The sequence below is a fragment of the Saccopteryx leptura genome, chromosome 2, assembly GCF_036850995.1.
Source record: "Saccopteryx leptura isolate mSacLep1 chromosome 2, mSacLep1_pri_phased_curated, whole genome shotgun sequence".
NCBI classification, from domain to species: Eukaryota; Metazoa; Chordata; class Mammalia; order Chiroptera; family Emballonuridae; genus Saccopteryx; species Saccopteryx leptura.
The window spans coordinates 94,171,310-94,189,504 of record NC_089504.1 but is presented as its reverse complement, the minus strand read 5'-3'; the positions used below and the strand labels follow the sequence as shown (position 1 = coordinate 94,189,504).

The window sequence follows — 18,195 nt, the reverse complement described above, 5'->3', positions numbered from 1 at the left end:
GGATAGAGACAGACAGACAGGAAGGGAGAGATTTGAGAAGCATCAATTTTTTGTTGTGGCACCTTAGTTATTCATTGACTGCTTTCTCATATGTGCCTTGACCAGGGGGCTACAGCAGAGTGAGTGACTCCTTGCTCAAGCCAGTGACCCTTGGGTTCAAGTCAGTGACCATGGGGTCATGTCTCTGACCCCACGCTCAAGCTGGATGAGCCCGTGCTCAAGCCAGTGACCTCAGGGTTTTGAACCTGGATCTTCCATGTCCCAGTCCGACGCTCTATCCACTGCGCCACCACCTGGTCAGGCTATAATTAGTTTAACTATCAGTCAGTTGACTGACTCTTAATATGTAATTAATGAAATAAGAAACTACCTGATCTGACGTAACAATTCTATACATCCAAAAGATTTGAAAGAAGTAAAAACTTTGTACATGAATGTCATAGCAGCACTAGTCACAATATCCAAAGATGTAAATAATCCAAATGTCCATTAACAGATGAGTGGATAGACAAAATTTGGTATATTTGTAAAATAAAATACTATTCAGCTATAAAAAGGAAAGAAGTACCGATAGATACTACAAAACAGGTGAGCCTCAAAACATGCTAAACTGAAAAAAGCCAAACACTAAAGGTAGACTGTACAGCAAAGAGTATTTCTAAAGTAAAAAGTGACATTACATGATAAAAGGTTCTATTCATCCAAAATACAACAATCATATGTGCATAAAACAACAGGACATCACCATACGTGAAAACAAAACAGAACTAAAAGGAAAAATAGACAAATCTGTAAGAGTAGTTTTCAAATTGAACATTTCTCAGCAATTGGCAGAACCACTAAATAGAAAATTGGCAAGTATGTAAAAGAAGTGAACAGCACCTAAATCAAACTAATATAATTTGCATTTATAGGACATCCAGCAACAGTGAAACACATATTTCAAGAACAAATGAAACATTCAGTAAGATAGACCACATATTGTAACATAAACTTTAAACTTAAAACTTGATGGCCTGACCTGTGGTGGCACAGTAGATAAAGTGTCAACCTGGAACGCTGAGGTCACCGAAACCCTGAGCATGCCTGGTCAAGGCACATATGGGAGTTGATGCTTCCTGCTCCTTCCCCTCTTCTGTCTGTCTCTTTTCCCCCTCTGTAAAATGAATAAGTAAAATCTTAAAAACAACTTGATACACAGATTATGTCCTCTGACTATAATGAAATCACACTAGAAATAACCACAAGATAATAGAAAAATTTAATACTTGGAAATGAAACAACACACTTATAAATATTACAAGGAAAGTTTAAAGGGAATGAAAAAGTAATTTGAACTGAATGAGAAAATAAACTTGTCAATATTTGTGCCTTGGAGTTAAAGTAGCGCTGAGTGGAAAATTTACACCACCAAATGCTTACAATACTGTAGAAAAATAAAAGGTCTCAAATAACAGTCTAAGATCTCATCTCATGAAACAAACAGTATAATAAATCCAAAGCAAGTAGCAGCAAAGAAATAATATAAGAGCAAGGTTTAAGGATACTGAAAACATAAAAATAGAGAAAATCCAAGAAACCTGAAGTTGATCATTTGAAAATCAATAAAATTGATAAAACTATTAAGATAGGCCCTAGCCAGTTGGCTCAGTGGTAGAGCATCAGCCTGGCATGCAGGAGTTCTAGGTTCGATTCCCGGCCAGGGCACACAGGAGAAGCACCCATCTGCTTCTCCACCCCTCCCCCTCTCCTTCCTCTCTGTCTCTTCCCCTCCCACAGCCGAGGCTCCATTGGAGCAAAGTTGGCCCGGGCACTGAGGATGGTTCCATGGCCTCAGCCTCAGGCACTAGAATGGCCCTGGTTGCAACAGAGCAATGCCCCAGATGGGCGGAGCATCGCCCCCTGGTGGGCATGCCAGGTGGATCCTGGTCCGGCGCATGCGGGAGTCTGACTCCTCCCCATTTCCAACTTCGGAAAAATAAAAAATAAAATACTATTAAGATAAAAACAACAAGAGCCTGACCTGTGGTGGCGCAGTGGATAAAGCATCGACCTAGAAATGCTGAGGTTGCTGGTTCAAAACCCTGGGCCTGCCCGGTCAAGACACATATGGGAGTTGATGCTTCCTGCTCCTCCCCCATCTCTTTCTCTCTCTCTCTCTCTCTCTCTCTCTTCTCTAAAATGAATAAATAAAAATTAAAAAAAAAAAACAAAAAAGGAGATACAAGTTATCAAATTCAGGAATAAAAAAGATTATATCAGGCCCTGGCCGGTTGGCTCAGTGGTAGAGCATCAGCCTGGCATGCAGAAGTCCCAGGTTCGATTCCTGGCCAGGGCACACAGGAGAAGCGCCCATTTGCTTCTCCACCCCTCCCCCTCTCCTTCCTCTCTGTCTCTCTCTTCCCCTCCCGCAGCGAGGCTCCATTGGAGCAAAGATGGCCCGGGCGCCGGGGATGGCTCCTTGGCCTCTTGTCGCAACAGAGCGATGCTCTGGAGGGGCAGAGCATCGCCTCCTGGTGGGCGGGGCGTCACCCCCTGGTGGGAGTGCCGGGTGGATCCCGGTCAGGCGCATGCGGGAGTCTGTCTGACTGTCTCTCCCCGTTTCCAGCTTGGGGGGGGGGGGAGATTATATCACTACCCATAGATATTAAAAGAATATTTAGGGAACATCACAACTATGCACATCAATTTGACAATTTAGGTCCAACTGACCAATATTGAGGACAACATCACAAATTACCAAAACTCGCTCGAGGTAAATCAGAAAACAAATTTTTATATAACTCTTAAGTAAAATTCATAGTAAAAATAGGTGTTCAGGCCTAGTTGATTACAATGTTGAACTCACCCGTATTTTAAAAATAATTGACCATGGCCAGTGGCTGATAAGAGTGTCATCCTGGCATGTGGACATTTGGTTTCCATTCCAGGTCAGGGCACACATAAGAAATGACCATCTGCTTCACTCCCCTTTCCTCTTCCCCTTCTCTTCCACTTCTCTCACAGCTAGTGGCTCGATTGGTTCAAGTGTCAACCCCAGGCACTGAGGATAGCTGAGTTGGTCCAAGCATCAGCCTCAGGTGCTAAGGATGGCTCAGTTGATTCGAGCATCAGCCCAGACAGGGTTGCCAGGTGGGTTCTCGTCGGGTACATGCAGGAGTCTGTCTCACTATCTCCCCTCCTCTCACAATAAATTAAAATAATTGATCATTTTTTCCTTGTGCCCCTGTCATGATCATTTTGGCTTATCCTTTAATGTCCATTCTATACAAATAATCAATTTAAACTGATCATGGATATGCAAGAAAGAAAGGTCTAAGCTAATTCAAGTAAAACTGAACTATTAATAAATGGAGAAGTTTGCTAGGGCTTCTAGAGATTAAGGCATTTAGGCTTCTTTGCAGTACCTGAGCTAGAACATGCTGCCCTGTTGTGGCTGGCAGCCATTTTGTGACTATGTGGGAGGCCAATTTAAGGGCAAAGCCCACACGAAGGATGGTAGAGCCAAGAGAACAGCAGAGGAGGAAGTCTTAATTATACCATACCTAGAACCTGGCCTGGCCTGTTATGGTAGATAATAAATATCCTTATAATACAAGACCATTTGAGTCAAAGTTCTGTGTCATTAGAAACCAAGAGCATCATAAGTGATACAAGTTCTCACTATATGTTATTCATACTTCTGCTGTACTATTGATTGCTCTTCATCACAACTATTATTTTGAGATTATTTTCCCAACCAGACTATTTTGTTTTTACTTCATATTTGAGAGGAGGGGAGGCAGACAGACACCCGCATGTGCCGCAACCAGGATCCACCCAGCAAGCCCACTAGGGGGTGATGCTTTGCCCATCTGGGGTGTTGCTCTGTTTCTCAGCAACCAAGCTCTTCTTAGCACCTGAAGTGGAGGCCATGGAGCCATCTTCAGTTCCTGGAGCCAACTTGCTCCAATGGAGCCATGGCTGCTGGAGGAGAATTGAAAGAGAGAGAGAACGAGAGAAAGAGAGAGAAGTGAGAGGGGGAGGGGTGGAAAAGCAGATGGGTGCTTCTCCTGTGTGCCCTGATCAGGAATGGAACTCGGGATGTCTACATTCCAGGTTGACACTCTATCCACTGAGCCACCAGCCAGGGCCCCAACCAGATCATTAACTCCTTGCCTTAGGCTTGTCTTAGTTATCATATTCTTTCTAGTTTCTAACACAATGTCTAATACAGATAAGTTACTAAGTAAATATTTGTTGACTGTGTGAATGGTTCTACCTTTTATATCTGAGTACAAGAATTAAGGAATTATAAGAAACACTGTTTGTATATCCTTAGAAAATTAAAGTGTAAAGGAAACTATAATACACTACAATTAATATTCTGAAAAAACAAATACATTAGAAAGTAACCAAATAAAACATACAAACCAGAATAAGACATATTCTGTGCAAATCCTTTGGAGCTGTATTCACACTTTTCTTTCTAGTTACTTGGACTCTGGAACATCTTTTTAGCTTTCCATTTTGAACTAATTTTAGATATACAACTGAATATCAAAATAGTACAGAGTTCCTACTTAACATTTACTCACTTTTCTCTAATGTTAACATCTTATGTAACTATGATAAATTTGTCAAAACTGAAAAATTAACATTGGTACAATTAACGTACAGACTTTATTCAGATTTTCTGTTTATGCACTAACAACCTTTTTCTGTTCCAGGAACCAGTTCAGAATATCACATTGCATTTAATTATAATTACTCCTTATCTCCTATGATGGTGTCTTGGTCTTTGTCTATATGAGCTATAACACTTTAGAAGAGTATTGGTCTAGCCCTGGCTAGTTGGCTCAGCGGTAGAGCATTAGCAGTAGAGTGTGGATGTCCTGGGTTCAATTCTGGTCAGGGCACACAGGAGAAGCGACCATCTGCCTCATTACCCCTCTCCCTCCCTCTTCTCTCTTCCCCTCCTGCAGCAGTGGCTTGCAGAGAATGGCTCCATGGCCTCCCCTCAGGCACTAAAATAGATTGGTTGCCAAACTACAGAGCAGCATTCCCAGATGAGCAGAGCACCCCCTGGTAGAGGGCTTGCTGGCTGGATCCCGTTTGGGGTACATGCAGGAGTCTCTCTGACTCCCCAACTCTCACTTAATAAAAAATAAAAACAATTTTTAAAGAGTATTGGTCAAGTATTTTGTGTAGGATGTCCTCAATTTTTTCTGATATCTAAAGCTTTTAGGAATTCTTTTGTAGTAATAACAATGCCTTATAAAAAAAAATCCTCGGTAACTGGTTCTCTTGAATACATAAGAACGTCAGCCTCAGCAGCTGTGGAAAGCAGGGACTGCTTTCTTCCTAAATAGCACTTTTCTCGCTTGGGACCCACCTTACTCTTCCTACTAGGACCTGCAGGTCTCACCTAGGAGCCAAGGGGCGTGCGCAGCCCAATTCTACGGGTACCCTGCACCCCGGCTCATAGGCACTCCGCGCGCCCCGCCTCGGCCCCCGCCCCAACCCACAGCTAATCCAAGCAACCCCGCCTCCTCTTGCGCCCCGCCTTCTCCGCACCCCGCCTCCTCCGCACCCCGCCTCCTCCTGCGCCCCGCCTTGCCAGAGCCCTGCCTCCCCCGCGCCCCGCCTTCTCCCGCGCCCCTCCCGGGCTGCGCTGGGTTCCTGGCGCCCACCTCAGTGGAGACGGGTTTGGCACGCGCGGCCGGCGTGAACCCCGGCCCGCGGAAGCAGGTGTAATGGCCTCCCCAGCTCTGGCCCCGATCACGCGGCAGGTCAGCGGCCGTATCGCCGCTGCCGGGATCCCGAGGGGCCCCGAGCCGGGGCAGCCGCTGGCCGCCGCTGTGGCCGAGCTTCCAGTGCTGGACGCGTCCGGGAGACGGGTGCCGTTCGGCGCGCTGTTTCAGGAGCGCCGGGCCATCGTAGTCTTCGTGCGGGTGAGCGCGGGCGGCCGGGAGCCCGCACCTCGCCAGCGGGCTGGGAGCCCCGGCTCGGGGGCACATCGGGACCCTCGGAGGGTCGGGGGTCGAGAGCGGTGGCCGCCGGGTCTTTGCCGTTGTCATCCACTAGAGGCGTCCTGAATGCGAAGCGTCCTCTCGCTTCCGGTAACGAGAACAGACAAATATCTCCTGAGTCGAGGCCATTTTTCAGCAAGTGAGGAGGCCTAGCAGGGACTGGGTGCGACCCTTTTTTCCTACGCGTTGGTCGCCTTGATACTTTTTTTTTACCCAACTTGGATATTGAGTTCGAGTCACGCGAAACGAAGTACAATACATGTACTTGGTCTTTTCCGGACGTTAAGCGTGTTAGTTGCTAACTTGTTCTTTTTTACTGTGTTGGGATTTCAGCATTTCCTGTGTTACACCTGCAAGGAATACGTAGAAGATCTAGCCAAAATCCCCAAGATTTTCTTACAAGTAAGTTTTCTGAGTGAGCAGCGGCGTGCCCTGCTTCATGGCGACCTTGTGAAAGTCACTTGTCATTTATAAGAAGTGCGGTGGGATCAGGTGTGCAGTGCATTGCCTTTCCTGCACAGACATTCCAATACCAGATTATTATCTTTCCATACGTCTCTCAAGAGCTTCCAAAAGATCTGATTCTGTCTTAATGTATTGGTTACTGCCCACTTATATACATACTAACCATAGTAATAATTTTTATATTATGTAGTAACCTGCCTATTCACAAATGTTGAATGACAGTAACCAAAAACACAAATGTTGGCAATTATTATTGATATTTCCCTCCTTTATTTTTGTAATCAAAAGCACTGCAGGCCCTGGCCGGTTGGCTCAGTGGTAGAGCGTCGGCCTGGCGTGCAGAAGTCCCGGGTTCGATTCCTGGTCAGGGCACACAGGAGAAGCGCCCATCTGCTTCTCCACCCCTCCCCCTCTCCTTCCTCTCTGTCTCTCTCTTCCCCTCCAGCAGCCAAGGCTCCATTGGAGCAAAGATGGCCCGGGTGCTGGGGATGGCTCCTTGGCCTCTGCCCCAGGCGCTAGAGTGGCTCTGGTCGAGGCAGAGCGACACCCCGGAGGGGCAGAGCATCGCCCCCTGGTGGGCAGAGCTTCGCCCCTGGTGGGCGTGCCGGGTGGATCCCGGTGGGGCGCATGCGGGAGTCTGTCTGACTGTCTCTCCCGGTTTCTATTAATAGCTTCAGAAAAATACAAAAAAAAAAAAGCACTGCAGCCCTGGGGGGATGGCTCAGTTGGCTAGGACATCGTCCCAAAGCAGCAGAGGTTGCCAGTTCGAACCATTAAGGCACATACAGAAAGAGCTCAATGTTCCTGTCTTTCTCTCTCTCTCTCTCCCTCTCTCTCTCTCTTTCTTTCTCTCCCTCCCTCCCTATCTCTCTGCCCCACTTCCTCTCTCACTAAAATCAATAATAATAAAAAATTAGAAAAAAAACCCCTACTCCAAATAGTTATTCATTGTAAGAAAATACTAATATATCCTAAAGGTGGAAAATTGTATTTGTAACAAACGGTGCACATTCCACATTCCTGTGACAGAGAAATACATGTGTTTTTCTTCAGGTTTGTCCCCAGGAGAGCATTTCAGGGAAGGCATTGGTAGCCTTTGTAAAACTCAGCTCTGTTTCAGCAGTCCAGACCAAGTGGGATGTGGAAAAAATAAAACCAATTAAATAACCCTACTTTAATAGTTCTTATTCTTTTTTAAAGTACATTTTTGGAGTATAGAGAATTATCGACTGTTTTATTTTAAAGTTATTACTTAGCAAAAGATCATCTGAATTAATTAAATATATTTTAGCATACATTTCTTTGCTCTGACTGACACAATTTTGCTGTTTATTCCATTCTTCTAGAAGCCTATAGATGGCATTAAAATGGAAAAAAAGTTGGATAAGGGGAAGTTGTAGAAAACATCATTTCTTAATTGTATGTACGTGTGTCTTTTTCTCCTGAAGGAGGCAAGCGTCACCCTTATAGTGATTGGACAGTCGTCCTACCATCATATTGAGGTAAATATATAACAATTGAAAAACTAACAGACATAAAAAAAATTGTATGACTTGAACCACTAAGTGTAGGTTAAATTTACTAAAATTAAGTTAGATTATAATTACTTTTCTCTCTTTTTTTTTCCTTATAAAAATTCCAAATATTCTCTTTTTGTAGCCTTTCTGCAAACTGACAGGGTATTGTCATGAAATCTATGTCGATCCTGAGAGAGAAATTTATAAGAGATTGGGAATGAAAAGAGGTGAAGAAATTACCTCCGCAGGTAACACATGACATGAAAAGTAGAAAAACTGATGATGTATTTTTACATTTGAATCTATATGCATAGGGGAACAAATTGTAAATTCATAAATCAGACTGCTTTTTATGATTCTAGTAAGTGATCCAAATATACCAGACTCTAAAAAGATTCATTTTCTGGCTATGATGACATGGAAAGCTATTTGTGAAGTACTAAATGAAGTTCAAGAGCAGGCTGCAAGACAGTGTTTTCAGTATGATTCCAGTTTTGTTAAAAACAAAAACCATTTCATAAACATAAAGTTCTGTAGTAACTCTGTATGTATAATGAAAAGGTTTTAAAAGCTATTTATTGCATTGCTCACCCCCAAGGAATGGAAATGAGAAGAATGGCTTTTATATGTTTTTACAATGAATACAGTGTACTTTTGTAACGAAAAGAAAAATAAGTGCTTAGGCTAATCTATTTTTATATCTCATCATCATGACTTTGAATACTCTGTGTTCTTTAACTGATGAAATGTTCATTTTCATTTAAAGCCCAACTCAAAGGGGCTCTTAATAGCTCTTCAAGCAGAAGAAATTGCTTCCCTCACTGCGTTTTTATAGCACCTCATACTTGCTTATATACTTAGTTATTGCGTGTAAAGTGGCTGGCAGTATAGTTAGTTGAAGAATTTGATGTTTTACTTACCTTTATGTGGTTCACAATCCCTGTCCTTAGCACAATTCTTTATAATTAATAGAACTTAGTGTGCTGTAGGTGAACTATTAATATGTGTTTTAGGTAGGAAGAACTTGGATTCTGAAATGCCAAATAAGAGAACTAAGCTCAGACTCAAATCATTCATTCTCAACAAATATTACTGAGCTATAGATCGTGACAACCATTGTATGGATTCTCCAGGAAGATAGTGGTAAAAGACACAGTCTCTACCATCCTGAGGCTCATAATCTACTTTGAGAGACAGAAGCAAACAGCTAATTACAATCTAGTTCTAGTTTAAGGGCTTTTAATAGAGGAGAACATGTTCTGAAAAGACCTATGCCAGAAATACAAAGGGAAAGAGTATCTGGGAGGTCTTCTCAGAGGAGGTGTTGTCTAAGCTCACTCTTAAAGGAGTTAGCTGGGTGAAGTGAGGTGGAGGAAGGGTGCCGCTGACAGAAAGCACCTGCAGAAGCACACAAGCATGAAAAAACTTGTCTCTTGGGAGAAGAGGTGTGTGTCCCTGATTTGGCCAGAGGCTAAGAGTCAGTTTGGAAATTGGTGTGAGCCTGACCTTTGGTGGCACAGTGGATAAAGTGTCAACCTGGAACGCTGAAGTTGCTGGTTCGAAACCCTGCACTTGTCTGGTCAAGGCACACATGGGAGTTGATGCTTCCTGCTCCTCCTCAGTTTCTTTCTCTCTCTCTCTCTCTCTCATTCTCCTCTCTAAAATGATTTTTTTTAATTAAAAAAAAAAAAGGAAATTGGTGTGAGCCAAGGGATAGGTTGTGACCAACTCATGCCCAGTATGGGTTGACCTACCAAGGAGTTTGGATTTGTTCTGGAGGCCGTGGAGGAATCCTACAAGTATTTGAAGTGGACAAGTTATACAGTCATGTATCCAGAATAATGGAGGAATTGGAACCCACCAACCAGAGGCAGTGATATTTGTGACAAGGTTATATACAGTAATAAGCTCAAAAAGAATGATAGGACCTGAAGTAGAGGTGGATGAACAGGAGGGGATGGGTTGGGGTGGGGAGCTTTTTTTGAGATAGAGTTGACATGATCCATATTGATGAGCTAGCATAAACACAGTTGGCTATTTTTCTCTCTTTAGTGTAGGAAATTTCAACAGTATTACTTGTGGATGTTACTTTTTGGGGGACTGATTTCCTGTGCTGTAACAGTCTCAGCACCTTTGAAAGGTCTCTATCAGTTAGCACTTTAGGTAGAAACTGTGATTCACTTTAGTAACACCTCACCAATCATTGCCACAACAACGATGTGGAATTGCAAAGAAAGCAGATGAATTCTAAACAAAATATATTCATTCTTGTGTTTAAAAGAGAGGGTTTAGTCAAATCTTTTAAACTCCTCTGACCCATGTTAAAGTACTGTATTTCCACCTGACCTGTGCTGGTGCAGTGAATAGAGTGTTGATCTGGAATGCTGAAGTTGCTGGTTCAAAACCCTGGGCTTGCTGAGTCAAGGCACATTCCTACTCCTCTCTGACCCCCCTCCCACCTTTTTCTCTCTCTCTTTCCTGTCTCTAAATTCAATAAATAAAATCTTTTTTTTTAAAGTACTGTATTTCCAAAGAGAAAATATTAAGTTCTTATAAAATAATATTTTAAAGATCCTCCCTGAAACAGTGTAAGTCACAGAACCAGTCTCAGAATAGTCCTACTTGAAATCAACACACTAAAAAAATACTATACGATTATAATTTTATTTATTTATTTATTTTTATTGAGTGAAAGGCAGGGAGGGAGGCAGGCAGACAGTCTCCCACATGTGCCCCGACAGGATCCACTTGGCAAGCCCCCTACCAGGTGATGTTCTTCCCATCTGGGGCTGCTGCTCTGTTGCTCGGCAACCAAGCTATCTTAGCACCTGAGGCAAGCCATGGAGCCATGGACCAACTGGCTGGAACCATTGGAGCCTTGGCTGCAGGAAGGGGAGAGAGAGAGAAGGGGGAGGGATTGAGATTGAGAAGCAGATGGTCATTTCTCTGTGTACCCTGACCTGGAATTGAACCCAGAACTTCCCCACACCAGGCCAACACTACTGCTGAACCAACCAGCAGGGCCACGATTATAATTATTAATTAATTGCACATTTTAGAAAGAAAAAGAGGAAGAAAATACAGACATTAAATGCAAGGAAGTAATGAGTTTTCCAGTAGTATTTCATTTGCCTCTTTTGATAAGAAGCAAATTTATGATACTAAATTTACAGTGATGACTGGAGGTAAAAGATAAGTACAATGGAGAAAACATGCCTCTTAATGTATTTACTTAATGGTCCTGGCTGGGTTGTTCAGTGGATAGAGCGTCGTCCTGGCACATCTAGGCCGTGGTTTTGACCCCTGTTCAGGGCACATATAAGAAGCAAACTGAGTGCACCATTAAGTGGAACAATGAGTTGATGCTTCTCTCTCTCTCTCTCTCTCTCTCTCTCTCTCTCTCTCCCCCCCTCTCCCCCCCCCCTTTCCCTCTCCCTTCCCCCCTCTCTCAAATCAATGGGGGGGAGTTTTTTTAAAAAACCAGTTCCTTAGTTCGCATTTTAAAATTCAAATTAAAGTCTAAGAATCAAAGTAAACAGGAAATAACTGAAAAAACAGGAATTTTATTTGTAAGAACTAAATTCAAACTGGCAAAATTAGTGTGTTCTTCACAGCAAAGATTGTTAAATTCTAAGATGTAGAATCTCCTTCAGTTGAATTTCTAACATTTCAGAAATATCAAATGACCCTTTCTTTGGACATAAGGAGATAGTGTGTATTTCTGAACATTTTTTGTAGGTTTAGAATCCCATAAAAGAGTAAACTTGAGTGTTTTCCCCATGTCTCCAAGCTAATGAGCCAGTATTTGTTTCTTGGTAAAATAAATGTCCATTCTAATGTAAGTATGAAAGAAATAGAAGAGTTCAAGAGATGGAGGTAAATAATAGTTATATGGGAATATCAAGAAAACAGGCAGGTCAAAGGCAGCATAATCATCAAAATAAAAAGTTAAAAGCACCCTGGCCGGATAGCTCGGTTGGTTATGTCCTAAGGCAGTGTTCCTTTTTAGAAGGAACATTGAGAATCACTTGTGGCAGGTTTTCAGGAGCTCACTTGGGGGTGGCACACATCATTTTATTCATTGGTTGCAACATAGTTATGTGCCATAGCAAAGTGCCAAGAACACTGGGAGGTATAGTTTAGCTGTGGGCCCAAAAAGAAGAAACCAGTGTTGACCAGCATATAACAGCCTGGGCTGCATTGTCTATTGAAAAGGAGTGTAGAGCTTGGCTCAGTGGTAGAGTGTCTACCCGGCATGTGGATATCCTTCATTCAATTCCTGGTCAGGGCACACAGGAGAAACAACCATCTGTTTTTCTACCCCTCCCTCTTTTCTCTCTCTCTCTCTTCCTCTCCTGCAGCCATGGCTTGATTGTTTCAAGCACATTAGCCGCAGGCACAGGCACTGAGGATGGCTCCTTAGAGCCTTGCCTCGGGTGCTAGAAATAGCTCGGTTGCAAGTATGGCCTCCCAGATGGGCAGAGCATCATCTCCAGACAGGGGTTGTCTGGTGGGTCTCAGTTGGAGTGCATGCAGGAGTCTGTCTCTCTATTTCTCCTTCTCTCACTTGGAAAAGAAGAAAAATAAAGAAAAGGAGTGTATTTACCTATTTTTAGGTTAGAGACTAAACAATATATAAATGCAGAATTAAGAAGGAAAGCATTACCAGTCTGTAGTGGACAGTTTTCTGTGGCAGAAAATGGTCTAGGTCTATCATCACTTTTTCTTTTAAAGCAGAAGTCCTCAACTGGGCACAGTTTTGCCTCCCCCCGCCCCAGGGGACGTTTGACATTGTCGAGAGACATTTTTAGTTGTCACAATCTGGTGGATGGTGGGTACTGTGGCATATAGTGGGTGCAGAGGGCAAGGGTGCTGCTAAGCACCCTACATTGTACAGGACAAAGAATTTCTGGTCTGAAAATGTTAGTAGTCAAGGGTTAAGAAACCATTCTTTGAAGGAAAAAAAGATTAAGTCTATAAAGTTAAGATGACACACAAGAAAAAATGTTTTTAGAAGTACTAACATTATCTTTGTAATAGCCAATATAAAATGATAACAGCTAAAGACACTTTTTAATATTTCAGGACAGAGCCCCCATATAAAGTCTAATATAGTCTCGGGAAGCTTTCGGAGCCTGTGGCGGGCAGTGACGGGCCCTCTCTTTGATTTTCAAGGAGATCCGGTTCAGCAAGGTGGCACCCTTATTTTAGGCCCAGGTAAGCATGAAAATCCAGATCCAGCAGATACTCCTTGTGCCTTTTAGAAGTCCAGAGGCCTTCTGCATAAAATAACCCCATAGAAGTGGTCAGCTTGACATTGTACCAGTCAGGGTGCTGTGCTTTCATAGGGGGCACCTCTTATTTTCAAAAGCTTGTGTGTGCTTTGATGTCTGACTGTTGGAGGTACTGTGCTCATCATTCCATGCCCGAGTGCTTTCAGGTATTTGGGATAAGAAAAGTCAGTGGTGGTTTGGCAAACTGTATATGGCTATCACACCCTTGAAGAGGTTCAGTGGCCTGACCTGTGCTGGTGCAGTGGATAAAGTGTTGACCTGGAACGCTGAGGCTCCCAATTTGAAACGGTGGGCTTGCCCGGTCAAGGCACATACGAAAAGCAACTGCTATAAGTTAATGCTTTCCTCTCCTTCTCTCTCTCTCTCCCTCTCCTCTTTCTAAAATCAATTAATGAAATTAAAAAAAAAAAATGTTCAGTGGAGCTGAACATTTCTCAATAGGAGAAAGTCATCAAGCACTTTTTTTTTTTAAGTCAATAGATGAATTGATCTAGTTATTTATAACCAGCAAAACTAGACTTGCTCACTGTTAGAAAGCAAGTCAGCCCCAGGGACAGCTTGCTCATTCAATAACAATTACTATAAGCCACATGAATAGCTTTATTGTTCAGTTTAGACCCCCTGAAATTTCTTTGGCCCCACTCTGCTAAATGGTAAGTGTTGCAGTCAGGAATAAACACCCAGGCGTGGCAGTGCCAAAACACCTGTCACTGTGTTGTAAACTGCTTTTTCTTCCCTTCCTTCCTTCCTTCCTTCCTTCCTTCCTTCCTTCCTTCCTTCCTTCCTTCCTTCCTTCCTTCCTTCCTTCCTTCCCTCCCTCCCTCCCTCCTCCCTCCCTCCCTCCCTCCCTCCCTCCCTCCCTCCCTCCCTCCTTCCCTCCCTCCCTCCTTCCCTCCCTCCTTCCCTCCCTCCTTCCCTCCCTCCTTCCCTCCCTCCTTCCCTCCCTCCTTCCCTCCCTCTTTCCCTCCCTCTTTCCCTCCCTTTCCTTTCCTTTCCTTTCCTTTCCTTTCCTTTCCTTTCCTTTCCTTTCCTTTCCTTTCCTTTCCTTTCCTTCTTTTCCTTTCCTTTCTTTTCCTTTCTTTCCTTTCTTTCTTTTCATTTTACAGAGACTGAGAGTCAGTCCGAGAGAGGGATAGACAGGGACAGACAGACAGGAACGGAGAGAGATGAGAAGCATCAATCATTAGTTTTTCATTGTGCATTGCAACACTTTAGTTGTTCATTGATTGCTTTCTCATATGTGCCTTGACTGCAGGCCTTTAGCAGACCGAGTAACCCCTTGCTGGAGCCAGCAACCTTGGGTTTAAGCTGGTGGCCTTTTGCTCAAACCAGATGAGCCCACGCTCAAGCTGGCGACCTCGGGGTCTCGAACCTGAGTCCTCTGCATCCCAATTCGACGCTCTATCCACTGCGCCACCGCCTGGTCAGGCTAAACTGCTTTTTCTTTTTCTTTTTTATTTATTTATTCATTTTTTTTTTTTTTTAGAGAGAGGAGAGGGAGAGACAGAGAGAAAAGGGGGGAGAGCTGGAAGCATCAACTCCCATATGTGCCTTGACCAGGCAAGCCCAGGGTTTTCAACTGGCGACCTCAGCATTTCCAGGTCAATGCTTTATCCACTGCGCCACCACAGGTCAGACTAAACTGCTTTTTCTTGATTCCTTCTTTAAAATTGTCCACTTTAGTGAATGTAGCTTCTGAGAGTTAAAACATTTACATTTACTTTAATAAATTCCAGCTAGCTAAAAAGAAGTCTGTTTTGACCAAGTATTCTGACTTTTGGGCTTATTTATTTATTCATTTTAGAGGAGAGAGAAGGAGGGGAGGAGCAGGAAGCATCAACTCCCATATGTGCCTTGACCGGACAAGCCCAGGGTTTCGAACTGGCGACCTCAGTGTTCCAGGTCGACCCTTTATCCCCTGCACCACCACAGGCCAGGCTGACTTTTGGGTTTTTTGCATCTGGAACACTACAGCTAGTTGAAATCTGTTATTAAACTCCCTTTCCCTCTCTCTCATGAATTTATACCAGTTAGAGTAGCCAGAAAAGGAGTGTTTCATGAGATTAGTCCTGTTAGCTGACCCAGAACAACACTGAACCGTATCTCTGACTGACTTGTGTTCATCCTCAGACCTGAAGGTGTTTTATTGAGCTCCCGTCTCCATGTCTCAGCATCATTTCACCGTACATTCAGTTGTGTAAGAATAAAGAGTTCAGCCTGACCTGTGGTGGCGCAGTGGATAAAGCGTTGACCTGGAATGCTGAGGTCACCAGTTCAAAACCCTGGGCTTGCCTGGTCAAGGCACATATGGGAGTTGATGCTTCCTGCTCCTCCCCCCTTTCTTTCTCTCTCTCTCTCTCTCTTCCACTCTAACTCTCTCTCCTCTCTAAAATGAATAAATAAATTAATTAATTAAAAAAAAAAAGAATAAAGAGTTCATTCAGGGATAGTGTCATTTGTGTCTCTAGTTGAAAACACACTTAATAAGGAGATGAAGCTACTAGAAAAAATGTAGCTATTCTAATAAAAGAGCTAGATGGACTTATTTATACTGCTCACAAACTTTAGGGGATATTTTAAAATGAATATGAAGTGATAAAAAAAAGCATTTGATTTTTCTTTTATTAAACAAGAACATAAGAAAAGCAAACAAGTCAAAGAAAGTTTTTCCATTATGCAAATGAGATGCAAAATCAACTTTTATTTCATTAGTGAAAATGCACTATACAAAAGGCTGAAAGTACTGGAGTATCTGCACATTCCCTGATCCCCTAATTTTACTCACAAAAATTTTTGCTCATGGTTAAACCAGTATTTCATTTAGCTTTTTTACATTGTTGGACAATAAGCCAGTTTATGATATTAAATCTATCATGATGACTGTGGACAACACATAAATACAATGCAAAAAAACATGCCTCTAATAATGTTTCCTTAATCTACTGTTTTAAGATAAAATTCTGACCTTGAACCCAAAAATCAAAGTAAACAGAACTAGATTGTAAATTATGATTTCTTTTATATTTTAGCAGATAAAAGGATTATGGATATCTAAGTGTATCCTAACTGATTGTCTTAATGTCCTTATTTTTCAGCCTCTTTTGTTCTGTAGTTATAATGCAGATAGCCTATTAAATCAGAATTTGGGAGTGAATTTTTTTAAGCGAGTGATTTGTTCCATTATTACATTGAGGAAACACATGTGATCCAGCTTGATCTATGTTAGTTCCATATTCTGCCTGTCTGACAGGACATTTTATTTAATTACATTGAGTAAAAGCTAATAGAAGTTTATAATTTAAGAATCTTTCCCCTTGGATCTTATAAAACATAAAGAGTCACTCTTATTTAACCATAGCCTTGTCAGGCTTTATTACCTTAATTAAAAATTATGGCATTATATATAGAATATAATGTACTCTGGGTAATTAATTTTCCCCTTTGGCCTAATTAAAAGTTGAAAAGCTTTTGATCCTAGTAAGCAACAAACCCAATAGATGATAACATCTGCCTTTTATTCTTATTGTCTTCTAGGTCACTACATCCATTTTATACACCGTGACAGGAATAGATTGGATCACAAACCTATCAACTCTATTTTGCAACTTGTGGGAGTTCAGCATGTAGACTTCACAAGGAGACCATCAGTTATCCATGTGTGAAAATACAGCCTCTGTCACTTCCAGGACCCTGGAGATGCGGCCTGAAATGTGGAGTGGAGCGTCTTGGTGCAGTGTCTAATTTGTTGGCTCTCCCCAGCCTTTGAGGAGTTATAAAACATAAGGAGACATGCACCAGTTGACATGCATGCTGAGAGGCATCAGTTGTCATAAATGTAATGTATATTTATAATTGTACAGCTTTTAAAGTTTTATTTTATATAAACAAAAGTTTATTTTGTTCAAATTTTTAAAAGCTATACAATTATAAATACTATTTATTGTATGTTATATCCATTCAGTGAAATGTGTTTTTTTTGTTTTTGTTTGGTTTGGTTTTTTAGCCATGAAAATCATGAATCTTTATGATGAGCGTATAAGGGGGAGGTTAAGCAACTCCACACCCTTTTATCCAGTGGAAAAAGTAAAGGCATGAAATTTTGATTTATTATTATTATATAGTATTAAATAATATAATCACATTTTTATATGTATTTGTTTATATTTTTATATGCTTAGAAAAACAGACAAATACAAACACCAGAATATCATTTGCAGGTATCTCTATGTGGTAGGATTATTTTCTTTCTCGTACTTTTCTGTATTTCCCATCTATTATACAGTGAGCGTGATACATTTCTTTGGCCAGGAAAAGGTCTTTAAAAATTATATTACGAATATATTCCTATACAGCAGACTCCATATAGGTACAGGTTTAGAGGCAGCAATCTAATATTTCCCTCCTAATGGCTTTACTTGGAGAAAATAAGGCAAACCACACTCTTCATCTAGGCTGTTCAGAGTGACCTTGTCACTACACGTCCACTATTCATCTCACTAGGATTGGTTTTTGTTTTGTTTTTTTGGTAAAAAAGAGAAAAATATTTTTTTGATATTTAAGATATATATTTAAAATATGGTGGGCATGCTTTTTGAAAGGGAATTTTAAGAATCTTTTAAAATTACTTTCTTCCTTAAACTTACACTGTAGTTTGGTTGTACATTCTAGACAGTTCTGTTTCTCACCCCTAAATTGCTTTTTTTTTAGTGGAGTATTTCTTCTTTTACTTTTCTAGAATCTTAACATGAAGTGTCCCAGAAATTCTGATGAAAAGTAGAGCAAAATCAAAATACGAAGTAGGGCAAAAGTAAGGATTTGCAGTTGTTCATATGGAAAATAATATACAATAATTAATAAATAATAATGCAAGTATGGGCCCTGGCCGGTTGGCTCAGCGGTAGAGCGTCG

General features: G+C 41.8%; 1 protein-coding gene across 3 annotated transcripts; it reads left to right on the top strand.

Annotated features, from left to right (window-relative positions):
• Positions 1-5,595: 5,595 nt before the first annotated feature.
• Positions 5,596-18,155, top strand: PRXL2C (peroxiredoxin like 2C). 3 transcript variants are annotated; one of them, XR_010749225.1, is made up of 7 exons: positions 5,601-5,933; positions 6,345-6,413; positions 7,925-7,978; positions 8,136-8,241; positions 13,079-13,210; positions 16,822-17,127; positions 17,204-18,155. XR_010749225.1 is itself a non-coding variant. In XM_066368329.1 (6 exons), the coding sequence occupies exons 1-6, from the start codon at positions 5,736-5,738 to the stop codon at positions 16,947-16,949; spliced, it is 687 nt and encodes a 228-aa protein (XP_066224426.1). In that variant the 5' UTR covers positions 5,601-5,735; the 3' UTR covers positions 16,950-18,155. The 3 variants fall into 3 exon arrangements, 2 of the variants coding, with proteins under 2 accessions (XP_066224427.1, XP_066224426.1); XM_066368329.1 differs by having other exon boundaries at positions 16,822-18,155; XM_066368330.1 differs by lacking the exon at positions 13,079-13,210 and having other exon boundaries at positions 5,596-5,933; positions 16,822-18,155.
• Positions 18,156-18,195: the final 40 nt, after the last annotated feature.